Source organism: Lepeophtheirus salmonis, chromosome 7 (genome assembly GCF_016086655.4).
Source record: "Lepeophtheirus salmonis chromosome 7, UVic_Lsal_1.4, whole genome shotgun sequence".
NCBI classification, from domain to species: Eukaryota; Metazoa; Arthropoda; class Copepoda; order Siphonostomatoida; family Caligidae; genus Lepeophtheirus; species Lepeophtheirus salmonis.
The window spans coordinates 18528403-18554978 of NC_052137.2; the positions used below are offsets into that span (position 1 = coordinate 18528403).

At 32.1% G+C, this 26576-nt stretch overlaps 1 protein-coding gene across 11 annotated transcripts in view; it reads left to right on the top strand.

Annotated features, from left to right (window-relative positions):
• Positions 1-26576, top strand: part of ATP8B (ATPase phospholipid transporting 8B) — a 150828-nt gene that overhangs the window by 46512 nt on the left and 77740 nt on the right. For 2 of the 11 annotated variants that reach the window (XM_071890089.1, XM_071890087.1), the window contains exon 1: positions 11675-12094. The exons of 8 other annotated variants lie outside the window; for them this stretch is intronic. In XM_071890089.1, coding sequence (XP_071746190.1) covers positions 12061-12094 — 34 coding nt within the window. In that variant the 5' untranslated portion in view covers positions 11675-12060. Of the gene's footprint in view, positions 1-11674; positions 12095-26576 lie in introns of those variants that run through there. One more of the 11 variants, XM_040717274.2, reaches the window with a different exon arrangement.

Below are 26576 nucleotides of genomic sequence, written 5' to 3' on the forward strand. Positions count from 1 at the left end.
CATAAAATATACATTTATTCAACAACAAAATCTATTTATGTCTGAGATATACAGGTGCTATTAGAGTTGGGTTTCGGTTTGAAAATCTGAGACCGGTCTCAGGGAGTTATGATTTTTAGTAGACCGAACTAATTCGGTCCCTGCAAGAGGATTTTTTAAATACCGGCATGCTTACGGTCTATAACTCATTGGTTACTTGCAATGTTCTTTACTTTTACACTAATTAAGGTTATATAGCTACAAGTTACTCGGTGGTATTAAAATACTCTGTTCTACTTATGTCCAAGTTCAATGAACCGTGTTACCCGGTTACAAAAAAAAAAAAACTCAAAAATTCTTTATAGATTCTAAATTTATGTAAATTTCTACTGAAATTATTCAGTAATTCGAAAAGATTTCATATATTAAAAGATTATTAATATTTATGAATTGTATATAATGATCGATTCACCACATTCCTGCTCACATTGTTACTCAATCTATCAAACATCACATTTTTTCTAATGACAAATTAGAGTTATCTTAACTTTTTCCATGAACTTATTTCTAACTTAAGGCGAGTTACTGAATCTATTCCGTGAAGTGATGCCTAATGTATCTCCCGCTGGTATGTAAAAATAAAATAAACAGAAAATAAACGTGGTAATGCTCACCATTTGGAGAAAGTTTGGGAGAAAAACAGCGTATCTGTCATGACGTCTTATTTGATCAGCTGCAAGTGGGCGTGAGATGAAGAAAATAAAGAAAAAAATTATCCTGATACATTTAGCAAGGATATATAAGTTAGAATTACTTTGATACCAATACTCATTTCAATTCCAATACCTAAAATATCTTACACTTCTAAATTCCTTGCAAACTTGCATTTTTACTCTCCGTCTTTCATGAGCACAAACACTAGTCATGACTTTATACGTAGATGTTCCCTTCTCAAGAGCTTAATAACAACAACTTGAGATTGGAATGGGCACACGATAGAGAACAAACCTTCACCTACGGTCATTTACCTAATTTGGATTTTTTGCTAAATGACGCATCTTTATTATAAAAATATGAGGACACCAATTTGAGCTCTGTACCTCCATATTTCCCAAAGTTATGGTCTCAGGCTTTAAGCTCTCAAAATGCAATGTCATCTTATTGTGCCACTATAATTTGTATTTCCCGCCCTTTTTTTAAGACTAAGTATATCTTTATCATTATTGGTCACATTGGATCATACAATAAAGCGTTTTTAACGTGTGGGTGTATTCTACAAACACTTTTGTATTGCGCTTGGCCGGTTCAGTTGTGAATTATCGTGCGTCAAACATGAAGGTCTCAAAGGAAGAATTTTACTATATTTTACATTTTTACTACCTGAAAGGAAAAACGCGTCGAAAGCGACCAAGAAAATTTGCCATTTATACGGGGGGTCGGTACAGTTTCGGTTCGTGTTGCACAACAGTGATTCTAGCGATTTTTTATCCACTCAATTCTGCCCTCTACTTTGAACAAATCGACCATTTGAAGCTGGCCATCGAACAGGAGCGGTCAGCCCTGGTGAATAGTAGACAACAAGACATCATCAAGACAACAACAGGCTGTACATAACTTTGATGACACGCCAGATGCTCCGAGAGCTTGGATGGGAAGTCTTATACATCCACCCTACAGTCCATACCTGGCACTAAGTGATTACCAATTGTTCTTGTCATGGCCAACGCACTTGAGTATACAAATTTGGCCTCAATAGATGCATGTGAAAATTGTTTGTCTGAGATTTTTGCCAATAGATACAAGGGCTTCTACAAGAGGGGCATTATAAAGTTGTATTCGTGTTGGTAATAAGTTATCAAACAAACCGGTGCATACTTGGCTTAAATCGTAATATTTTGACACTTCTTATAAGGTATTGAAATAAAGCAAAAAATACGAAACTTTTCAACCAACCTATTATAATCTTCGTACAAACAAACAAGAGCAAAAACATATCTGAAACATACGGATGCGCCATATTTCAGGGACAACACGCCCAGGAGTTATTCTCTTGAACTCAGTGTGCGTAGGTTTACGCCCCAGTCATTCCCTCAGAAAGAAATGTACTTTATCTAGATGGACTTCACACAAGATTTCTAGGTTAGATGAAGAAATCGTAATACTATAATGTTTACTTTTACTTAATCAGTGCAACTCCATCTAACCAATTAAAGGCACATTAAAAAAGAAGAAAAACAAAACAAAACAAAACATATCCTCAGTTCAATGTCATTCCGGATATAAAAATATTGTTCAGATGGCTAACATGAAAAAAGACTTTCTAGGGTATATTTTATACATCTCTGATCATGCGTGTGCACCTAATATTTTTATAGATAGTTTATTTCCATGAACTTTGAATATTATAATATTCAAACCTCACCAGCACTCCCTTTCAAAATGAAGAGGTTTTGTGATAAATAAAATACTCTGATAAATAAAAATAAAATAAAAGCTCGAAAATTAGGAGCGTAGCATTTTCTCTCACCCAAACGAGAAACATTTTATATCATAAAGCCTTTTCATTTTGACAGAGGTATGACATAATATACCTATATTGTAAAAGAAGATCCCGAGTATATAAAAACGCACTCATTAAGTCAAATATTGAATATATGGTAATACACATCTCATAATAGTATTTTAAAAGAACAGTTATATCAGTGCATATTATTCTAGCCTTTCATTCCTGGAATGGCAAAGGAATATTCTCGATAAATATCTTTTAATGTTCAAGTCTTTGAAGCAAATAATATGTACCGGGCGTAGAAAAAGTAATGAAACCTTCTAAAAATACAGTTTTGAATAGGTATTGTTGATTAAATCTTAAAGTTCCGATTATTTTTGAATAGCTTGGATTCTATCAATAATCCGAACACATTCACAAAAAGCTATAGCTTTGGAGTTTTTGAACTACTTTTTTCCGAAAAATAAAATATTTAAAATTTAATTTTTGAACTCTTTTTTTCAAAAAAAATTATATTTAAAATTTAATTTTTGAATTTTTTTCCCAAAAAAATTAATATTTGAAATTTTTTCCATAAAAATTTAATATTCTGTGAATACCTATGTATTTTTGATTTTTCTTACTATAATTGTTAATTTTAAGATTTTTTTCTCTTTAAATTCCAAAAACCAAGCCTCCCTCAAAATGTAATCCTGCGGTCGCCCCTGCATTTGCATGTTCCATTAAATATTCTACCAATATCGGTTTCTTACTGATCAAATGTTGTACTATATCAATTAATACTAAATTACAAAGGAAGAAAATTTGTGCACATATTTCACGATATGGAGCAGATATTGAAATAGATTTTATAATATTTTTGTAATTACGGATCTTTCATAAGCCATGGCTTCTTTTTTCACATAAGCTTTACCTCCTCTCCTTCATATGGGCCTGTGCAGTCCTTGTCCTCCCCCACCCCATAAAGAAATAAAATGTATTGTTCTTCGTTGACCTTATTTTTAGAAGATGAATATAATATTTTCACTATATTTATATATCTAACTATTTTTAAAATGATCTCTATGTACTCATTAAAATATTCATAATTGATCAGGATCTTCATAGAAAATTTTATTTTATAATATTTTTTACTAAAATAATGCACATTAGTTATGAATCTGGCCACCATCAGCCTCAATGAAAGCCCCCAACCGCCTCCGGAACCCCTTGTACACAATAACAAATTAGTCCTTTTTCATGATCCTCCACTGCTGGTTAACGGAGATCTTCAGGGCATCAATATTCGGGTGGTGGATTTTGCAGGCCTTCTTCTCAATTTGACACCAAATGGAATGATCCATTGGATTCAGATCTTGGCTTTGAGGGGGTCAAAGGATCTTGGACCAGAAGTTTATGTTGCTACCCACCCAAGATTGTACAATATTAGCAGTATGAGCCGTAGCCCCGTTCTCCTGAAGTACGTATGTGGCCCTGTTGGACTTTTTCATGGTCTTGGAGATCTATGGAACCCCATTTTCCTTCAACACTCTGAAGTAGTCGGTTGTGGGTAACCAATATGGAACAGGAAACCAAATTGGAGGCATTTTTTCTCCAGCAGATGCAATATCCCCCAAAATCATTATCACAGAGGCTGGATTTATGGTCTTGGTGACTGGCCTGATACTGTTGTGAGCCTTGCCAAGGCATACCATCCGATCATTTTGTTTGTTGTTTACGGGGACAACAGTAAAGGTATTTTCATCAGAGAAATAAATTACATGGTGTCTTTTGTGCTTCAGATCATTCAAGAGTTGTTGACATCGCTGAAGACGGAGTTATTTTTGACGTTGGGAAAGAAAAAGCCTCTCAATTCTTCTAAGTGACCTTCCTCCAGCCTTTTGAATGGCCTTCCCACAGTAGACCGATATTACTTCTTCTTCTTAGCTTATTCTGACATCTTCATACTTGGGTTGAACTTGAAGACCTCCATGATGTCTTCAAGCTTCACTTTGGGGGTATACCCCTCTTGGTGTTGCCTTTCAGGTTGTCCCCATTAGAAAAATGATTTTTGGGCCAAGAGACTGTTTCTTTGCTGAATTCTAGTAAGAAGCAGAAATTCCTTGGGGGGGGGGAGTTATAGTCCCTTCACCCCACACCCTCCAGGTGCTTCTAAATTGATTAGTCGCCATTAACCCCAAAAAAATTAATTTTTAATAATAGACAAAAATTTGAATAAATCCATAGTTATTCGGAGAAAATTAAATGTTTGGGAAAAAAAAATTCATTAAGAAATTTCAAATACTATTTTTCTGGAGGAAAAAGAAAAAATATACAGCTATTCACACAAAATTAGTTACAAATCCCGTGAAAACTTCATCCATACAATTTTTTTGTTAATAGTAATAATATTTAGTGATCACCAGAGTGAGTTGAGTCATATCACATAATACGTAATTCTCTAAAGCATCACTTCTGCTAGTGAAATAGGCAATTTAAAAAAAAACAATTATGTTGTATTTTATCAATCAATTTTCTATTTTCATCGTTTCATGTATCATTATGATTATTATTATACGGTAGGAAATTTTAAAGCGCCCTCTAGAAGGTATAATTTTCACTTTGCACGCGGAGACAAAATATTGTCTTTTTGGATGAGAAGAAATGGGACCTGGATCAAAAATTCAACCGTCAAACCCTTTAAACAATACAAAAAACTGAATGGTTTTATAAAGTTGTCAAAATCCGCTTATTTAAGTTTTACCAAGCAAAAAAAAGAGTAAAAATTGCTCCAAAATTCTTGGGAATTCTTCACAGCTGAGTAACAACTAGTTCAAGTCCAACCAATCAATGTTCAGAACACTGTTTAGAAGAAAAAGGAAAGAAAATGGGGAAACAAGCATACCACTGTGTAAAACTGTGGGTTAGTGAGGTGACGTCGTACGGAACATCAAAATTTGTACAATCATTTATTTAGGGATTATATCTCGCTTATTTTTACCATGTTATTAACTTACATCATAATTTATGAAACGTACAAATTAAAAAAAAGTACCAAAGAGGTGTTGTACATTAGGAATCTGACGTTTTTCCAATCTCATATTCATGGCTTATTTTAAGATAAACTTTATATAGAATTGGATTACCATTTAATTTTGTTAGTAATTTGAACAAAAAACCTCACACATAAAACGATATATTTAAAAAAAATAACTAATTAATTTTTGGATTTATAAAATAGATTATAATAATGTTAATGGTCATCAAACTTAAGAATCTTATAAATACAAAATACAATTCAAATCTTTATACTCTTGAATAATCGGAAATTGGTTGTAATAAGGTCATAGAATAAAATGAATCTCAGCGATGTACTATATTTTTTAAGATAGGATTCGTAAAAATCTCTTATTAACTTATTAGCACCTTGAAATATTTACAATTTTGATTAACTCTCTACAACCTTTGTACAAGGATTAACACAAATCGGTACCGTTTGGGGCATGTTCAAATAAAAGAATCAACATGATAACTCTGACATTTTTTAGAATGTGTAAGAGGAGAGCAGCTTAGCTGGCAAAACATTTCATTAGATCAGCTACAAGCAGCTGTGACGATGGAAAGAAGGAAATAAAAGAGGAGAAAGGCAAGAATTACTCTCATGTCGATCCTCAATTCTACTCTGAGTTCAACAAGGACTTACAATTATAACTCCGCATCAAATCATGAGGGTTACTCTCCGTCTTTTATGAGGACACCCGAGGGTTCAATCAGGTTTGGTATATAAATGATAATTTCTATGTGGTAAAAAAGGTAATTCACTCCTCAGAATTTTAATAATAATGACAATAGCTTAGGAAAAGAAAATTCATTCGTCTGATTGCTAAATAATAAATATATATATATATATATTTCTTCGTGTGCGTTTGCTCATAAAGAGGGATGAAAACTGTGTTTATTTTGGGCAAGTTAAAAAAAATTAACTGAAAATCAACATGGTAACAACTTAGTTGTTATGACGCATAATTGGATGAGCTACAATCAGCTGTGAGGAGAGAAGAGGGCGAAAAATAAATAAACAAAGAAATAGGTAAGAATATATCCAATGTCGATCCCCAATTATACTCTGTGTCCAATAAGGACTTACAATTATAATTCCACAACAAATCATCAGGATTACTCTCCGTCGTTTATGAGTACAAGCTCATTAAATAAAAATAATAGCTGCGTAGGTAAAGAAAATCCAATTTTGCATATAAGGGATGCATGGAATTACTATTGGGTTACGAGTCACGACCCACTTATAGAGAAATGTGTCTCTGGAGTATATAAATAATATTAAATATCTATGAAAAAAATAGATAAATGGATTACATATCCAGGACGAACTGGGGCTAAGGATCTCCCGATAGTCATGTATGGTACTGTTTTTATCTAAAACTTCCAAACAAAAAAATTATTTAGTTTTGGGGGTCCAAATTAAAAATATAAGAAACTACGCTCTACAATATTAGGATAATGTAAAAACAAGGTTGTGCCTTTATCGGTCTAGTGGTTCTAGTGGTTAAAGCCGTTCAAATTCTTAAACTGCTAGAACTGGAACCGACAGTAGTCGAACTGAGACCACAATATATTCCTTATCAGTCTCGGTTCTTGTGTTTTTGTTCCTATATAGAATATATAAAGAAAATACAATCTGTATCCGTATATATATAAAAGAGAATGGGTGTGTAGATGTCCTTTATACGTTTCCTTACTGTTGAACCTAGGAGGGGGATTTTTGCATAGGTCCCTCTTTTGAGCTTGGACAGGCTACAGCTGAGGTGTCGATTTTTTTTTTTTTTTTTTTTGGGGGCATCATATAAGGGGGCTTATGCTATACTTAAAGCACAAAAACCGTTTTTTTGCAGCTCAAGGAGATTATATAGGGATTTGACATATTTATCAAAAAGAAATTGAAGTTTTAAAAAACAACTATACGAACAACTACTTTTTCTAAATTTATTCAAACTTCAAAAAGTTATGTGCAAAAAAAAAAAAAAAAAAAAAAAACGGTGAAAATTGCACTTTCGTTTATTTCACATGCAAAATAATGAACTTCACATGGAATATTTGGATTAGTGAATACAAAAAAGTTTTATAAAAATTTGTCTGGAAATTGGTTTGCACATAAATTAGCTACACAAAAATTGATGTTTAACCGAAATATCTGTCATTTCCGGAATAATTTTCAATTTTTTTGCATCAAACGTCAATTTTCTAATTTAAAAAAAAAAAAAAATGTTACAAGACAATACATTTTGGGCATAATTTTTATCGAATCCAGAAAAGACAACTTAAAACCAATATCTTGAGATATGTTTACTATAGTTTATCCAATATTTCCTCCTTCTCAAACAATAACAGTCTTGCCACGCCAGTGAAGGCTGTATCCATGGCGTAACATAATTGCAGCTCGGAATGGATCCAAATTTGGATATTCCAGGGTTTGAGGTTAGGGGCAAATGGATACAGGCCAGAAGTCGGCCATATTGTTTCTGCAGAAGTTCTTATTCTTCTTAGCTGTAATGGGCTTACTGATGTTGTAAGCAGTACGGGTAGGGATGCATACGGTTTCTGTAGCATTCTTAGGACTGAAATCGGCATGGAGGAGATTATAAACGCGTTGCCTTTTCTTGTTCTTGCTCCGACATTTTTACACTTAGATACATGGGATCAAAAACAAAATTGATGTATTTGGGTTGAATCTGTGCTTGAGGTTGCGTAACGAAACCCCATAATTCATAATAATAGGGATAAATCGTAGTTAAAATGTTCTTCATGGATTAGACCCTCCCCGACTCTGTATAGTTATTTAAATATCAATTACTCTAGATCTTGAATAAAATCCTTCCATACTTTTATCAAAGTGAAGAGTCCCATTAAGAAAAATATAATCAAAAGTAAATACCATGAGGATCGAACATAAAAATATTTGAAGCGTCCTCTATGTTATTAATATACCTATTAATTAGTAGATAATTTCAATCTTTTGATCAACTAAAGGGAGTCTTCTTCACACCATTACTCTATGTTTTTTTTTTATCTCAATGGTATTTGTTTGTCAGCTGTCCATGTTTCTCCTTCTTTCCCCCTAATCCGGATTCAAAACGTTTATTAGTTGAATTAGAATTACCACTTGTTAAGATTTGAACACTTCCCAGCAATAATTGAATAATCATTTCAGAGTTGGGATGACAACATACTGGTTTTGGGCCTTTTTGATGTTTCTTTCGTATGAAATGTTACGTCATAAAATTACTATTACTATGCTCATTAGCTAATACAACGACTCTCAGTTGTTGTTCTATCAATTATTATTGCATTCCAACTGTTATTATTTTTTTATATAAATATTAATATTTCGTTTTATAATCCTTATTTAAGAATTTAATTTAAAAAGTTAACATTTCAGAATTTATTCAAAGTTAAAATAGAACAAAATTTATTCAGAATTATGAAAAAACAAAATTTATTCAGAGTTAAGAAAGAAAGAAAGAAAGAAGTTATTTATTCTTTAGTATACTCTTTAAAGCACAAAAAAATCAGTTTAAATAATTTTTTATTAGGAAATGATTAATAGAATACATCTAAAGGATTAATTTTAAATGACATCAACAATCAAATGGATTGGAGTACAATTTTCACGCTTGATTGCAGTGATCCATACCTTCCTCTTTGATTTATATTTTTTGGAAAGCAAAGTATTTTTATTGATGTAAAGCCTAGAGACTTTTTATCAGTAGCTAAATGATTTTTACACTACAAATGCCTATTATGAAATTTATATTGCAATTATTGACTAGTTATACTAAATAATTAAAATAGATTTTATTTCCATTAAATAGAACCACTCCTAGACCTTTCAAATAACAATATATGAGTCTGAGAACTGTTTTTCAATCACAATTACAGATTCATACATACATACAGATAAACTTTACTTTGTTCATTTAGATATGAAGAAATAAAAAAACAAGGCTAGGTTCACTTAGTGATGAACTTCACTTTTTAAAGAAAATGTTTTTTAGTACATACCATCTTTACCTTTCTCCATAAAAGTTGAAGAAAACTACGCATTTTACACTAATCGATAAGTGAAAAGTGTCTATGTGCTACAACTGCACAAAGTGTTACGAATGTAATTGACACATTATTCGTTCCTCCTCATTTTGATAAATTTACTCTCATTGGATATCAAATTTCAAAAAAAAAAAAAAAAAAAAAAAAAACCTTCGTTCTCTATAATTATTTAGATCAGTGATTCCCAAACTTTTCATCACTGAATATCACTTTATCATTGGTTTATAGCAAGTAAACCACTGGTTTAGCTTTCGTCTACGTAAGTGGCTCTTAATTTGGAGGGATTAAGAGGGATATAAATCTTAATTATTTTTTAGCGTTCGATCTTTTTGGTTAAGGATTACCTGAAGTGTGTTGTTTATTTTCCAAAGATGTTATCATTATTCTAACTTTCTCGATGAGACAACATGTAAATATGAAGTGTTGTGTCGGTCCTTCTGTAGGACATAGTCCCGTCCGTTTCAGTTCTTCATATCAGTCCTAAAAACTTATAAAGTAATCTGTTCTAGTATCGACTGATCCAAAGTAATGATAGGACCGGTCCTAAGACTAGACTGGAACAAATAAATAAGGATCGATACATGAGTGTGCCTGCTCCTCTATGATGGAGAGCAACACTGAGGATTGGTTGGGGAGTTATAATGACAAGGCAAATTATAAAATTGTGACGTCATCATCACGTAACCTTCAAGGTTTATTATTAGAATTAGTTCAAAAAAGTGGGGACCAACGCTCTCTATTGTTCCGGCGTCATTATTTAAGATTAAGCCCTTAATGGACTTGAAGTAGAATTGAGGATTGATAATTGACACTCTAGTAATTCCTTGCAAAATGTTAAAGAGTGGGATTAATTTTTGTTTATTTCTATCCTCTCTATCGCTTGCAGATAATCTAATGAAACGTTATGACTATGGATACTAATATTCGTTAAATTGAGGTGATCGATAATTTGAAAATAAAGTGTGTTGGTAAAAGCATAATATGATTGCACTTATAATGATTAATTCCTCTAAAGTCTGAGAATTCTAAAGTAATAGCAAGCAAGGAGCACTATAGTTTAAAGTAATATTTGTCAGCAGATATGTTGTTTCTCAAAGTTACCCGAGCTTCTTTATAACATTCTCTCAGTCCGGATTTTGACGCTCACTTCCAAGTTTCAGATGGCTAGTACTGACAGCTAAGCTGCTCTCCTTCAAAACCTTATTCAAATAATTAGGGTTACTTCCTAATTGTCTGGATTAAAAAAAAAGAAATTAAATTATGAAAATGCTTAGAGTATACAACGCTAGGGATGAAGGTCTCGTACACAACGTCATTTAATGAATAATTTAATCAAATTTGTTTATAAAATACAACTTTTATTAATTTTTATTCAGGCTAAAAAATGGCCTGAAAAGTGTTATGTGGACTCCGTTCAATATAGTAGATAATAATTATTAAAAAAAGCAAATTTTAAAGGAAAAAAAAACAACGTTTTTTTGTTCAGCCCCGGACTTTTTAATCCATTTGTTATTGTATTTAGTACAAAAATGTCCAGTTTTGTTATTTGGGCCGGGGCTGGTTGTAGTGACTATGGACGGCTCAGTATTAATAAATCAATACATACAATTATTGAAGAAATTTAATGTGGTATTCAGTCCCCAGGTGATAAAGGTTACATTGGGGTCCTACCATTTCACAAAATTAATTTTGTAAAATTTTTCAAATAATATGCAGAAAATTTTCTGGGTTTACTAGCCCTTCTTGCTCTTACCAGTTTACATCGGGATCTATTTTTGTCCCATTGAATTCCGCCAAGGAATGGAAAAATCCTTTGTTGTATTATGCCCTCAAATTTAGTATGGTATTTATTTTTACAACAACATATTTTGCTAAAACTATATTTTTCCGACCCCCTAGTGATCATTTATGATATGAATAGATGGATGAGAAGAAAAGAAAAACGAGGGGGGCGAACCATTGGTTCTGCTTATGCAAGAAAGAGGATAGAGCTTCAAAGAGTAGGAATGCAGTACGACATATTCACATGTAGTTCCTTTTTTTCAGTATACCTTTTCCTTTTTCTTCCCAAGTTGAGCTTGGTGGTGTACACTCATACACTCTATGTAGCTAAGAGCAGGCCATCTTGCAACTCTCACACAGGAGGAGAATGGATGTTACCTGGAGCGCGCTAAAACATACATTTCGTAGAATAAAACGTTATGTTCGATGTAACTAAGAAGGAACACCAGATTTTTTATATTCTTCTTTCGTTTCCTAATTATTTCAGTTCTAATTCATTCGTGGAAGCTGTTCAACAAGTGGGCTGTGTCCCATATTATATTTATCTGTGATTATTCTCTATAGTGCTTTTTAGGTCGTGTATGCTTGAAACTACCTCATCAGTCATCTCCTGACTCACTGCTACCTTTTGTGTGTTTTTGTGTGGTTATGTGTTGTCCATAGGACGAGGAGTGTTACTACGTGTGGAAATCATGGGTTTCACCTCGAGGTTTGATCGTCTACAAGGTAAGACGAATTCCATCCAATGGAGCGAGGGGGAGGGAGGGAAGGAGTTGACATCCTCATATTTGAAGAATCTGATTTATTTCTTGGGAAACGCTTCACTTATGGTTTTAATATTCAAGTCACTAATGATACGTTTCTTTTGTATTATCAAAAACATTTCTTTTGCAAAAACTTACTCGTCAACAGACCATTAAACTACAATAGGTACTGCACCTTGTTTGAATTCTTCAGGTTGCATATGAAAGAGTGTTTTACTTTTTGTGGCGTCCTCCTTCCCGGTGACGTAGCATCCCATTTTTACTCAAATTCCCTATTTAAGTATGTGACGATGGTATAAAATGGTCTTCTTCACCAAAAGGAAGGAAGAAACCCCGCGAATTTTTATTGGGAGGAAACTTACGTCATAAATATCGTTACTCCTTGTTCCACTTAAAATATTTGTAAAATCATCATATATGTGATGCGGCAAAATAAAAACAATCTTGAACAAAAATCAAGACATGAAGATACAGTCCAATTTTTCCTAGACTTGATTTGAGTCAATTATATGCTTATTATTCAAATTTTTGGGATGAATATATATGTTCAAGTATTTTAGCTATAGTTTAAAATCTTTATTTAATTTATGGGCCTTATATAGCACCCGATATGACCCCTCTCAAATAAAAACTGTCAATTACTCATTTTTTCATTGGGATGATTAATTTTGGCTAGTTTAAATGCCGCTTATTTTTGGGTTGACGGACCACATATTATTTTCTATTCCTGTTCCATGACATATTTAATATTCCAGGAAAAGACATGTAAGAATTTCGTAATCTAAGTAGATCAATCTATTCGGCATTTATCATTTCCCCTCCGTTATAAAACCAGCATTCCTTTTGCAATGAAAGAAACATTGCAATTTATTCGTTCAATTTCGCATTATCTTATTAAATAACCTTGGCATTCACACAATTAACATTTCAAAACTATTCTTTTAGGTTATGAATCATTCCATTTATATGTCAAATAAATCTGTTGAAATCACTTCTATAATATCTTACTTAGCCGTTTTTTGAAGGATTTAAACTGAATGTGAACTTATTTGCTTTTATCCTACGTCCTTTTTTAGTGCTTCTTCCTTCATACTATACTTTTGTTTCATCCATGACTGATGGTTAAGGTAGCTATTCGAAGAATGTTATTTTCCATGCCTTCCTTGCACTTTATACTGAAGCAGAAACCATGTACTTCGTCATTTTTCACCTGTACAATGCGTACCTATGTCTATTGATACATTATTCTACCTAATTTTAAATGAATTTTATGTAATGTGATGAGTTAACATAAAAACAATCCTGAGCGAAAATCAAGAAAAGGAGAATATTTCAATATAATATTTACTTCCCAATATACTAGCCAATATTTCATAGGCAGTTTTGAGTCAGTTATAGGCCTTTTATTTAAATGAGTGGGATTAATTAATATACTTAAGAATTTTAACTATAGCTTTGAACAATGAATTGATTTATGAGACTTATATTAACCCCGTTCCAATAAAATATGTCAATTTCGCATTCCCATATAGTGATGATCAATTTTGGCACCTTTCAGAGTGCAATTCGTGATGAACTTAAAGGGTTAATAAGAATAACTTGATAATAGAAATTGATGACAATGTGTCAAATGTAATTCATATTTTATTTTGAGAAAATTCATTCTAGCTTACCTTAGCGTTGAAGGTCCACATTAAAGAACCTACATAACATGATGTTCGGTACCGTTTAACAGGGTCGTTAACAATTACCTTCCCATCATTATTGGCTCATATCTGCTCTGGAATAAGAGTTATATTGAGGCGTAAAAAGTTTAAAATATTATCCTAAGAATAGATGGTTTTTAAAATATTCAGAATTTGATCACTATGTTTTCATTGGCATGTTCACAGCCTTATATTTCTTAAAATCATTAGTGCAACTGGCACGCTCAGTTTATTGTGAAATATCACTCCGGATAGCTTTTGCAGCTCCACAAGCTGATCCTTGCTGACTCTTTGAAAAGCATTGGTCTTCTTCGCCATCATATCCTACAAATCAAAATCCTGTGGGTTGCAATCAGGAGAAAAAGGATATCAGAAATTCTCAAAATTGGTTAATAGAAATACCATCATGTAATCGGGCTTGCTAGAATTTTCAATTTGATGTATCGTTCCATCTGCTGGGCAAGAGAGGCTGATTTTGAGAAAAAAACGCAATCATTCATAGTCTATGACATCACTATTGCTAGAATTCTCAATTTAATGTATCGTACCGCCTGCTGGGCAAAAAGAACAAAACAAAACAGATTTTGAGAAAACATGCAACCACTCATACACTATGACGTCTATTTTTAAAAGCGTGGTGGAAGTCAAACATCAATTGTACAAGCGCTATGGTATAACTTGTATTTCTATTAACCTTGACCACGACAAACGAAGACGATTTTAGCATTATAGGCGGGTGCTCCATTTTTTTGACAGCAGAAGTGACTTCTTGAAAACTCATTCTTGATCCATGTCATTCCTTAGTCTTCAGGAAGTGCAAGTAGATTTCCTTGTTAGGAATACAGAAAAACAATTATTTTATGGTGTTTGAGGCCACTGCCCCAATCTATGATGGAGGCCGGTTTGTTTATTAAGGATATTTTTTATTATTACTGACTTGGCGAGGGGAACAAATTTGAGGTTCTTTTTCACCTTAAAAATACGATAAGAAAAGGTGGAAAATTGATAACACGATAAGTTAAGACAATCTATTAAATATGTGCCTGTTTTGGGGCTGTATACTTATTTATTTTTAATGATTAGTCTACCAAAAAGTTATTAATTCAAATGAGAATTTTAAATTTGGATTCTAAATTAACATAAATATCGCACAGGGACAAACTTACTTAGTTTCAAACATAATAGATTTGAATTTAAGAGTCATGAGTGAAAATAGTGCATTAAATCGTAAATATCTTGGTACACATACATTATTTATGAACATTGTTTTTCTAAATGTTGTTTTATGTTGTTCATTCAAGTGTTAAGGAGGGTATGTAAGTGATTGCTTTTAGAGTTTTATTACTTATTACTAGGAAGGTATAGTTATTGTGAGGAATATCCCACATGATAGGTAAAGAAGGCGAAAGGTCATGATTACATACGTAGATGAGGGCAATAGTACACAAAAATTTCATCATATTATAAAGTCTGACAAATATAGACGACCCAAATTAATGCATACACCTGCCAATAGGCAATGAACAAATTTAAAAAAAATCCACAAGGTGGTGTAACTGTCTTTAGCTTTTTTGTTTAGGCGTGTTACTTAAACAAAATGGCGATTGATGAAACTAATTTTCACAGCTCCCTCTATGTATGTAACATACACATAATTTTTTTCACAAATAATATTATCATTCAGGGAGTTGTATTATTTTGCCGCAAGGTGGCTTCATTCTCTGCCCCTATATTTACAAACTAATATAATTAAACAACGCTCATGCTCTATTAATAAAAATCCGAAGACATTGCTTTAATTTTAAGCACCAAAGATTAATTACCCGCAGAGTACTTATACTTGCAAGTAATACACGGGTATTACACTTCAGGTGCGTCCGCAGGGGGGCGGGTAAATAAAAGTTTACAGAATATAAATACAATTTGACACTCACCTTGAATATGTTTAATGTTCTTCTTCACATTGAATAATGTCTTCTGAAAAGTGTATACGATCATTTTCTTTATGCCTTTTAAGCCCATCTTTATACCGCTGATGAACATTCCCCTGTAGCTATAGAAGACTCCCAGTTCGAGCATTTTTCACCGTTCTTTTTTATATATTGTTTAGCCGCAGTTAAAATCAGACTAAACGAGAATGATTTCTGAAAGAGTTGAAAACAACTAAACGAGACGTAAACTCTCAACGCTTTAGATAAACAAAATTTGAAGAAATAATTAATATAATCAAACGAAAGTAATCAATTATTGTTGGATCTATCAAATCCCAAGATTTCCACATTTTGATACGAATAATCCCTAACCCTGCGTCAATATCCTAAAGATCTTGGGATAAATACCAAGAAGTAACAAGTATACAAGTTGCGATCTCTGTACAACTTGCAATTTCTTCGTCTTAAAATGTCTTATTTAATTACAACAATATTAATTGTAATAACCATCTATGAATTGATGCTATCCTTTCTTTGATCTCTTAAAATAACATTGTTATATGTATTTATGAGTTATGTAACCGTCAGCATTTGATCTTTACAATGTAATACACATATTTTGGTATAATATTCAATTATTGCATTATCCTCGTTCCATGAGCACGAAATCATTCATTTAAAATTATCATCATCTAATTTTTTGGTTGCAACTTCTACACAATGAATATAAATTAAGTTTGATATTTTCAAAATGTGTTACATGATTTTTCACGAAATTGGGTGATGGATTGCTTTTGTGTTCTTATATGAACTATTATTGTTTATTCCTATCAAATTATTCTTATGAAACCTTCGGGTGCCCCACAAATTGCACTTAAAGTAGACAAAATGCAACATCAAGCAAGGTTTTTATTTGAAGAATATCTGCGTTCATATAAAAAAATATAATTAAACATTATAGTTCAAAATTAATATCAAATGTAACCTCATTATTCATAACATAAATTAAGTAAATGCTCATTGAAGAAAAAAACCCCACAATTTAATATAAATAACATAAAATAATTCAGAATAATATAAAACACTCTCTAAAGGAAAACATCATCCTTTAATGTGCTGTTTATTTTGACGAATAATTAACTGAAGAGTCTTTTCATATCGTACGGAAATTTGTGGGAAGTATTTTATTAAATCGGATCCCTAATTCCACGGGCCGGAGTTTGGTATCTTCAAAGTCAATGTAGCGTACCTTGCAGCAGCGGCTATAAGTATAGATCTTATATCACTTTAACTAACAATCCGGTAAACAGTAATGTTCTGTGCTATAAATGACTTATAATTACTAAGAGACGCATTTATTGCCCTTTGTTCTTGTGATAATTCAGTCCTCGAAGGAAACACCAAAACAGAATATTGTTTTTTATTATTCTTTAACTATCCAATTAGTAAATTATATATTTGAAGTATACGTTTGCATCGTCTTGAGAGAGTCATCGGTAGAAATGAAGGAAATTCGGTCTTACAAAAAATTGCTCTCATTTAAGAATCAATTTAGTCCGATTCTATAGGGGATTGAGTTTAAGTAGCTACAAAATATTTAGAAGAACATGTGATATTATTTCAATTACTAAAGGCGGGTTACCACATCTATCATGGATGTATGCAGAATTTATTAATAAAAATTCGCATATTATCGAGTGCTCCATTAAAATCTGAACAATTTGAATTATAATTATAATTTATTACTTGAAACTAGATTTTCGAGAAAATGAGTACTATAAAGTATAAATAGATGTGTTTGGCTACATTAATGTAGCCGCCCTGAGCAACAATGATGGCTTCCAGGCGGCAGAAGGCCTGGTACCCGCTCTGTCATGGCGTCCTAGTTCTGGCTGACATTGGCTTTGAAGGCTGTGGTGTTTGGATGATGGAAACTGCTGGCCTTCCCCTTGACATGCACACAAAAGGTGTAGTAGAGTGGATTAGCATCAGGGCAGTAGGGGGGGGGGGCAAAAGTATCATAAAAGAGTTCAAAAGATTTTTACAACGAATGAGATAGATTTCTGACATTAGTAATGTCAAAAGTGGCCTCTCCACCCTCACAAGGCTCCAACCACCTACTTTTTTAATAGCTCTCTGGACAGTCTTGTGTGAAACCTAAGATTCCTTGCATGGGACCTCATGAACTTGAAGGGATTGTCCTGGACTGTTTTCTTCACCTTCTCTTGGCCTTTTTGACAGAGCCCTTCTTCCTCTCCAACGTTTCGGGCTTGCTGACGGTATAGACGGTAGTCCTGGGGACGCCAAATGCTTGGAGTACGCAAAGGAAATTCGTTGATCAGGTTTAAGTGTCATTTTCTCAACTTGTAACAAAAGAGCTCTAGTTTGTTTTGTTTTGTAACTACTTGTTTATGCTTTAATATATCGAAATAGGAATTAATTTCATCTCTCAACCTTAATTAAGTATGAATGAGTTCGTGTTCAGATTTCAATTGACCACCTTTATATAGTTTTCAAACCTCATCAACTCTCCCTCTCAAAATAAAGAGGCTATGTGATTTAAAATGTATCTTATTTGCGGAAAAGAAAATGACACTTTAGTCATTTTTATGTTTTCAAAATTAAATGTATCAGTGCAATAGATAAAAATAAAAAGATTTAGTGAAGATGTCAAGAAGAAGGGAACGCCATTGTTGACCAAAACGTTCTAACTGTGTTAAGTAATAAATATGTATGTTAACAACATAATGGGCGCTTTCAATATTCGTATGTTCGAACCTCGAAGTATTTTATATTTGATTAATTTTTATTTTAATGGCTATTCAGTTTTGATAGAAGCACATATAGGATTATTCCATACAAGATCAGGCGTTATTGATGTACAAATAATTATATTTTTCATTGTTTCGGTCAAATAACTTTCGACTTCAAAAAATTTCCCTTGCTTTTGCTCAGAGTAAGGGCTCTATGTATTTCTTAGTAGATGAGGACCATATTTATAAATAAATGAATGATTAATTTTCTTGTGATCTAAACTTTCCTTTTAAAACTTGAATTTTTCATAATTTTATCATTTATAATTATTGTTTATTATCCTATTAAGTTTTGCTGCGATACTAGCGCTTTGTATCAGCTAACGAGACGTTTAACTGTCCCTATGGATGACGTGTTGATAAAATTAAATCAAAAATTGACAATGGATTTGGTTGTCAGCTGTCGATGCTTCTTTCCCCATATCAGTGTTGTGAACGTTGATGGGTTAAATTATAATTTGCTCTTGCTAAGCTGCGAACAATGATTAAATCGATCTACGATTTGAAGACGTTTTTCGCTCTACAGTCAGAGATCACTGTCTGAACCGAAATGGTCGATTTAGTAAAAATACTTATGACCGAATTGGTAGAAAAATCGGTCTTTAACAGAGTATCAACATTAGTACATATTTCATAATTCATGTACCTTCTTTAAATTACTTTTTAAGGAAGGTACATGTGGAGGTTCTAGACTTTATATTTTCTCCTCCCATAGGAGATTAAAACTTTCTTTGAGATTAAGGATATATTTTTTTCGTTCCATTTGTGTTGAAATGCTATATTATGCTATTAAGGTTCAGATTTGATTTCAAGAAATGAATGAAAAACATATGTAAAACATCTTTTTGATAGTAAATGTACTTAAACAAAATGTTGAAAATATATTTGTGTTGAATCAATAGTAAAAGATCCTTTGGTAGTATCCTATTTGGGTTATTGAAGAGATAATTTGAATTCAGTGCAGTTATCTTGAATAAAATAAAAGTATACATTGTATTTTTTTGTCAACTTCTTATTTGCTAATCAGTGTTCTGAACGTTGATTACTTGAGTTATAATTAGCTCCTTTAAATCTGTAAAGAATTCCCAACAATGATTGAACATTCATTTCATAGTTGGGAAAATTGGCTAACTACCAACTGATTTTGGACCTTTTTGCCTTGTTTCTTTTCAAAATAAAGGCTGCGGGATTCAATAAATAATGCCTCTCACTTATTTTACACCAATTAAAATGATAGTGCACATTTAAAGTTTTGTTTTACAACGTCATTCCTTGTTTATTTATCGAACTTGGTGATTCTTTCATTTGTTTTTGTTTCTCTTTCAATAAATTTTCATTGAAAGATTTTGGAGGTAAATTTTTTTTATACAAGATTCATAAAATATTTATTAGCCTATCTTTAGTCATAGCCACTTAATTACCTATGTTCAATGGGCTTTTAATACATCTCTTATTTTTTCATCTGCTTTTTGTTTTTGATTATTAAATAAGTAAAAAATTTGGAAGATTATATATAAGTGTTAACGAAATGATATCGGCTAGCAAGATATCTATTACCAACCAGACTTGCAAATACCAGTTTTATATACCTACGTGCATGTACTTATCTGCAACTGTTAATATACATCACATATTCCACCTGTTTTTAAGTTGATATATTTATTATGCAGTGAAAAAATAAATACATATATGTAATTATTCAACATTAAAAATGGATATTATTTCAAATTAGATTGTATTTAATTTTTATACTGGGTGTCGGATAACTATTTGTACAATAATGAGGGTTTTTACTGACGTCGTAAATCGTATCATAGGTAATTGAAGGAGTCGCCATTTTATGGGCTCCAAGTTGATATTTTACTTAATCAAATTACATGGATTTACTGATAAAAAAAGAATTTACATCTGCCTTGAATACTACTTGATCTCAATAAAAACAGTGATATTTGAGTATAATCAAAGTAATATGTGCTAAAAATCCTAATGTAATGTCTAAATTTGTACAATATTTATTTAGTTGGATCTATTAGACAGGAGAAAAGTAGGATTATTTGAGAAAAAATATCTTATTCTCTCCATTGAAACAGTTATTTAATCTACAATACGGATTGCATAACAATATAATAACAAATTTTTAATATATTCTAGGATTAGATATATAATAAAATTAGGCCATTGAGTGATATATTTTTTGATAGACACTATTCTTGAAGGTCCCATTTTCACGTCCATTAGTTCACTGTTTTCTTTGATATTAATGAAAAATGTGTTGTTATTTTGAAAAAAACTTGGTTGTTAAGGCTCTTAAAATGGCCGACATCAAGAGTATGGCGTCAAATGACAACGCGTAATTGAAAGGGCTATAATTAGATTGCGTCAGTTAATTTTACCAATGTTACTTAGGCTTTATTAGAATAAAATTTCATACTGTACGATCACGGAGAAGATTATTTGGGACAATCTCATAAAATTTGCCGAATGCATCACCAGGGGCACTCTCAGCACAACATAGCTATACAGGTTGCTATTGACTCTGCAATACTTTCCTGATGTTTATGTTGTTCTACAGCAAAATGGTGCCCCATTCTACACATCCAATGTGGCCTAGTGCTTTCTTGACGAGAACATGCTCATTTGGAACGAACCTAAAACCATTTCATCTGATGCCAACCCGACTAGACTACTCTTTCTTGGTTCATGTTAAGATCCAGTTCTACCGCACATATCACCGCAATACAAATGCTTCAAGTGTTTCTCAATCAGTGGTACCGGAATGTTTTTGCAAGCGAGAGAGGGGGGCATATAATGGCGTCGTTCTGATCACGCAACCTTACAATTTTATTATATAACTATTTCATCTAGTCTAAAAAAGGGTGGGTCGATGACAGGGTCTATTACAGGGGCATCCGCAGGGTTATATATATATACATTTTTTTTTTTTTTGGGGGGGGGGGTTGGTTTTTGGATTATTTTTGAAAAAAAAAATCAAAAAATTAAATAATTATGGAAAAACAAATCCAAAAAAATTAATTTTTAAAATTTGAAAAATTATAAAAATTTCAAATATTAAATTTTTTGGAAAAAAAAATTAAATTTTCTAGTAAAAAGCAAAAGTTCCTTTTTTGGCGGGGGGCTACAGTCTTTCCAGCCTACTCCTTGCTTACGCCCCTGGTTTATTTGACGTCGTTTTTATCAATGAATCAATTTTTTCTACGAATCCAATATATACGTTTGTAATTATCTTATTTGTAGATTGATTAAATGGAACAACTAAAAGATATTTGTTGACGGGAATGTTTACATTTAGTATACGTATTTTGTGCAAGAAAATCTGTGTGGTATTTATAAACCCGTATACTGATAATAGCGTCATATTGTAACCATTCTTGGTAATAAATTTAAAGTGGCATGACCATTCATGCAAGTACATGTTTCGATATTTTTTCAACCAAGGAAATACATAATGCAAATAGTAGCTATAAATTAAACTTTGCTAAAGTTATATCTGTAAAATTGTATACCTCCTCAATTAAATAACATCTGCCCTTCATAGACTCAAGTTTTTTAAATATCCACTTGTTTTGGGCTATTCATTTTTATAAAAATGATAACGGTCACATACAGGTCTAGGATTTTCATACTGAAAACCATCACGGATACATATATACCTATATTTCTGAAATCAAAGTACAGAATATCTCCTCCCTCGATCCTCTTGTTCCTGTACATTTTTGTAGTATGTTTTTTAGAGCAAATTAAACAATTACATCCATTACATGATTAATGGGATTATAAATATTGTATGTATGTACAAATAGGGCTTGTCATGTCATTGATACAAAAATCAATCTTATTTTCTCCTTTACTCCCAAGTCTCTTTGACACAAGTTGAAAAAGACATTTGATATATGTAATAAAAATATATCTCTGTATGTTCAAGGAGCAATTGATCAATTTTTTACTTCAATAACTTTCATTCTTTCGTGATGGATAATAAAATTTGATGTCTTAAATGACAAGTGTCTTCTAGAGCATTTTCACTGACGTCATAAATTCCATCAAAATCGAGAAAGACGCCATTTTGGCAACTTAAAGTTGTATTTTTACTAGATAAAAGGACTAATTTCCAATTAATCTATATGAAACTCGATCAAATGGTTTTACGAACAAAAAACCCTTCACAACGCCATTGAATACTATTGTCGAAAAATGATGAGATTCAGGATTTCTTCTAGCTAGCCGTTAAAACTAAGTTATTGTATTGTGTAGAGTAAAGCCAATAGCCGTGTTAGGTCATTTATTAGACTTATGAATAGTCAATATCGTAAGAGAATTGCAGTGAGATGTTGTGTGTATTTTCGTTCCTCATTTACGAGTCCACAAATTATTTTCCCAAACTTATGAATGTGTTAGGAATCGATAGATTTTGATCCATTTCCTTTCTTGTTCATCTAATTAAATATTTATCTTTTATTCAAAATATTTTCTTTATACATGGCACAATTATTTACATAACATAACTAATAACTACCTATAGCCATAAATTAAATCTATATATACAATATTTATATACGTAGACTCAAATGCCTATACAACATATTATCTAAAATAATAATGTGTGTCGGAGTCGAAGTATTCAAAATATTAGAGGTGGAGTTGGGGCTCAGGTAACTTTTTAATTACCGACTCTGAAGCCCTGTACCGACTGCTGGCAAGACATATAGATTTGACGCTATAGAGAATAAAAACGGTATATTAACACCGTATAATACTAGAAATTATATGATTAATGGTAATAGAATATATACTCTTTGACGTCCCGATTAAAAAGCGTGGTGGAAGTCAAACATCTGAGGGGAAAAGCGCTATAGTAAAACCTTGTATTTCTATTCTGTTCTTGATATCAAGTAGAAAAAATTATGATATTTTCTGGATTTTGGTTCAAAAATTTTGTTATGTTGACGTAGCACATATATATAGTCCTTTGTGAAAATATAATTTGTGTGTTTTGCAAATCCAATGTACCTATCGCGAAATCGACTCACTAACCTTTCTGTATTAGAAATAATCAGTTATATGTGTATTTTATAAACATACTTACATTTTATTGCATGTTTAAATATAGTGTACAACGTATTTACTAGTGTTGTGACTCGGTCCGAGACCGAACTCCTGTTCGGTTTGGTCATAAGTGATTTTTCTAGAGAGGTTTTGATCGATATTTCAGTTCAGACCGCAATATCAGACGGTGAATCGAAGTTAAATGGTTTTTAATTTGTGGAACCTATTTTTTTGGTCTCAATATATCACGTCTTTGCCTTTATTGTGTCATGCAACCTTTTTATTGGAAAAGAAACTGTGAAAAAAGCCACAAAATTAGTTTGTAGTGGTTAGCCAATTTTTCGGAACTATGGAACTATAATTGAATGATAGTTTGAAATTGTTATCAGCTTAACAATAGTTATTTCTAATTAAACAAATCAAAGTTTAGAACACTGATTAGCGGAAAAGAAGCTGAAACAGCTACAGTTTCCCAACCAATACACTGTAATTTTTTTGTTAGCGAGGTAACGTCGCTAACAGAGCTATACTTTTTTTTTCCTGGTCTCAGTCTATGGAACGATTTTCTCCCTACTCCTGACTTATGAGTTCAACAAAGATGATAATGTAGTACATTTAACTTCATATGACGTTATTGAAGGTACATGTTCACAATTTTGTAACATACTTGACGTCAGTAACAAATCATTCATGGAATATGACCGATGTAGAATAAATTTACATTTGAGACATTATCCACGTCGTGACCTCTATAAGTGTATAGAAATACACTTGTATATGATAGTCATAATGTCCGCAAATAAATAATTAGATGACCAATATACATATATATACGAGGGATCAACTAGAAATTGTATTCCTGTCCTTTTGGAAGCAGAGCACAAGTGTAGTGTTGAGTCAGTCATTATTAATTCGGTCCTGTCCAGTTCAGTCTGAAGACCGGTCCTATCAGTCCTTAGGACTGTCAGTTCTGTAACTGATACAAAAATGACAAATACAGTTTAGAGACGTAAGCAAGGACCGAACTTTATAAGTTTTAGGACTGAATTAGACGGGACTGCTGTCTAAATAAGGACCGACACAACACTACATAATTGTAGTATAACTAGGTAACTAGCTGCTTGCTTTATGATTTTGGAAGGAGAAAATGAATTAATGCTATAAAAAGGAGAACCTTCTACATTAAAAATAACAATAGTCCAGGGAAAATATTATAACTACATATTTAAATTCAAATATATTTATACAATTTTAAATCAATTTACACCAAAAATATGCGATAATTCTTCTTTTAGAGGAGGACGTTAAAACACACCACAACTTATTAAATGATGAACAAAAAAGAAGAAAGACACACGCCTTCAATTGTTTTTCCTTTTCTATTTGCTGTACTTTGTTTTTTCTTTACACACATACCCTCTCTAAGTATAACTTGTTACTTGGGTTGTCTATTAAAAAGGATAAATAATGATATAGCTTTGACGTATCAAGTCAAACGAGAGAATCGACAGCTGACTACAAAATACAATTGGTATTTTTGTGTAAGCGAGGGGACACCGTATGCCCGGACTGAACATCCTTAAAGGACGGAATTAGTCGGGTACACTTAAAAACACAAACATCTCAGACCCGTCTAGTATTTTCAGACCGAAAACCAACACTAGCCCATGAATTTGTTACCTCTAAAAATGTAGGTATGTATATAAATATATTTAGTACTTTCCTCTCAATAAAAGATTGCTTCATCTGATAGAATTATTAACGAGGTTTGTTTTGATTTTGTAGTGTTTGTGGAAGTTGCTTCAACATTTCATTCAATTAAACTCCGAGAAAATTACTTTTTAAAAATAAAATAATGCATCGATGTAGTGTTTAAAACATATCATAAGGTTTGCTATCGTAGTTGAATTGATTTTATGTTTTTCCCTCGGTTTGTTTATTTGTTTACAAGAAGGACTACGGAAAAAGTTATAGACCGATTTCGGTAAAACTTTGTGCAAGGATTATATGTATATGTTAACAGTAAGCCACTAATTAACTTTGAAGGGTAACATAAGACGTAGAATACGTATACTCGACCATAACTTGGGAATTAATGAAGATGCATAAATAACTGGAATGGGCACTTGGTAGAGTATAATCATCCACCTAAGATCATTTGCCCGAACAAATTGAGTTATGTATCTCACATCTGCTAATAATTAACATTCAATTATAATAAGTTATATATGTATATATCAACCCTTCCCTCTAAAAAATATACTAAAATTTTAAATCATTAAATCAAATAGTCAACTATGCCTACAAGAATGATTGTGTTATTATGTGTTTAGAGATAAATATTAGTTAATGCATTTCAGCTGCGGAAATACAATAATAATCAAAATTGTGTTTTATGAAATGAAATTTCATATAAAATAAATAGAATATAATGATTATTATGTAATGTTTAAATAAAATAATTTTATTTTGTAGCAATTATGGACCTTAATTTCATAATTTTGCTTGAGGGCAACATTTTGTGTCTTTTGTTTAGAAGGAAAAATTATTATGTTAAGATTAATATATTAGTTGTCGTTATTATTATTTAACTCAGGAGTGGCGTACTTCATTTTCGACTACATTCAATTATTTTCAAAACCTGATTTAATATGAATGTTTGCTCATGAAAGATGAAGAGTTGTAACCTTGATGATTAGTTAGGGGGTTATAGGAGTGAGTCCTTGTTGGGATGGAATTGAGGATTAACATCAAATTAATTCTTTCCTATGTTCTAGTTTATTTCTTTTTCTCCCACCTTGTCAGAGTTGATTGATTTTATGAAACGTTATGCAAGCTAAGTTGCTCTGCTTCAAAACATTATTTCCCCCATGTTCATTTTCGTTCTTTTTTAATGTCCAAAATGCTCCGGATTAGCATAACTGTTAATT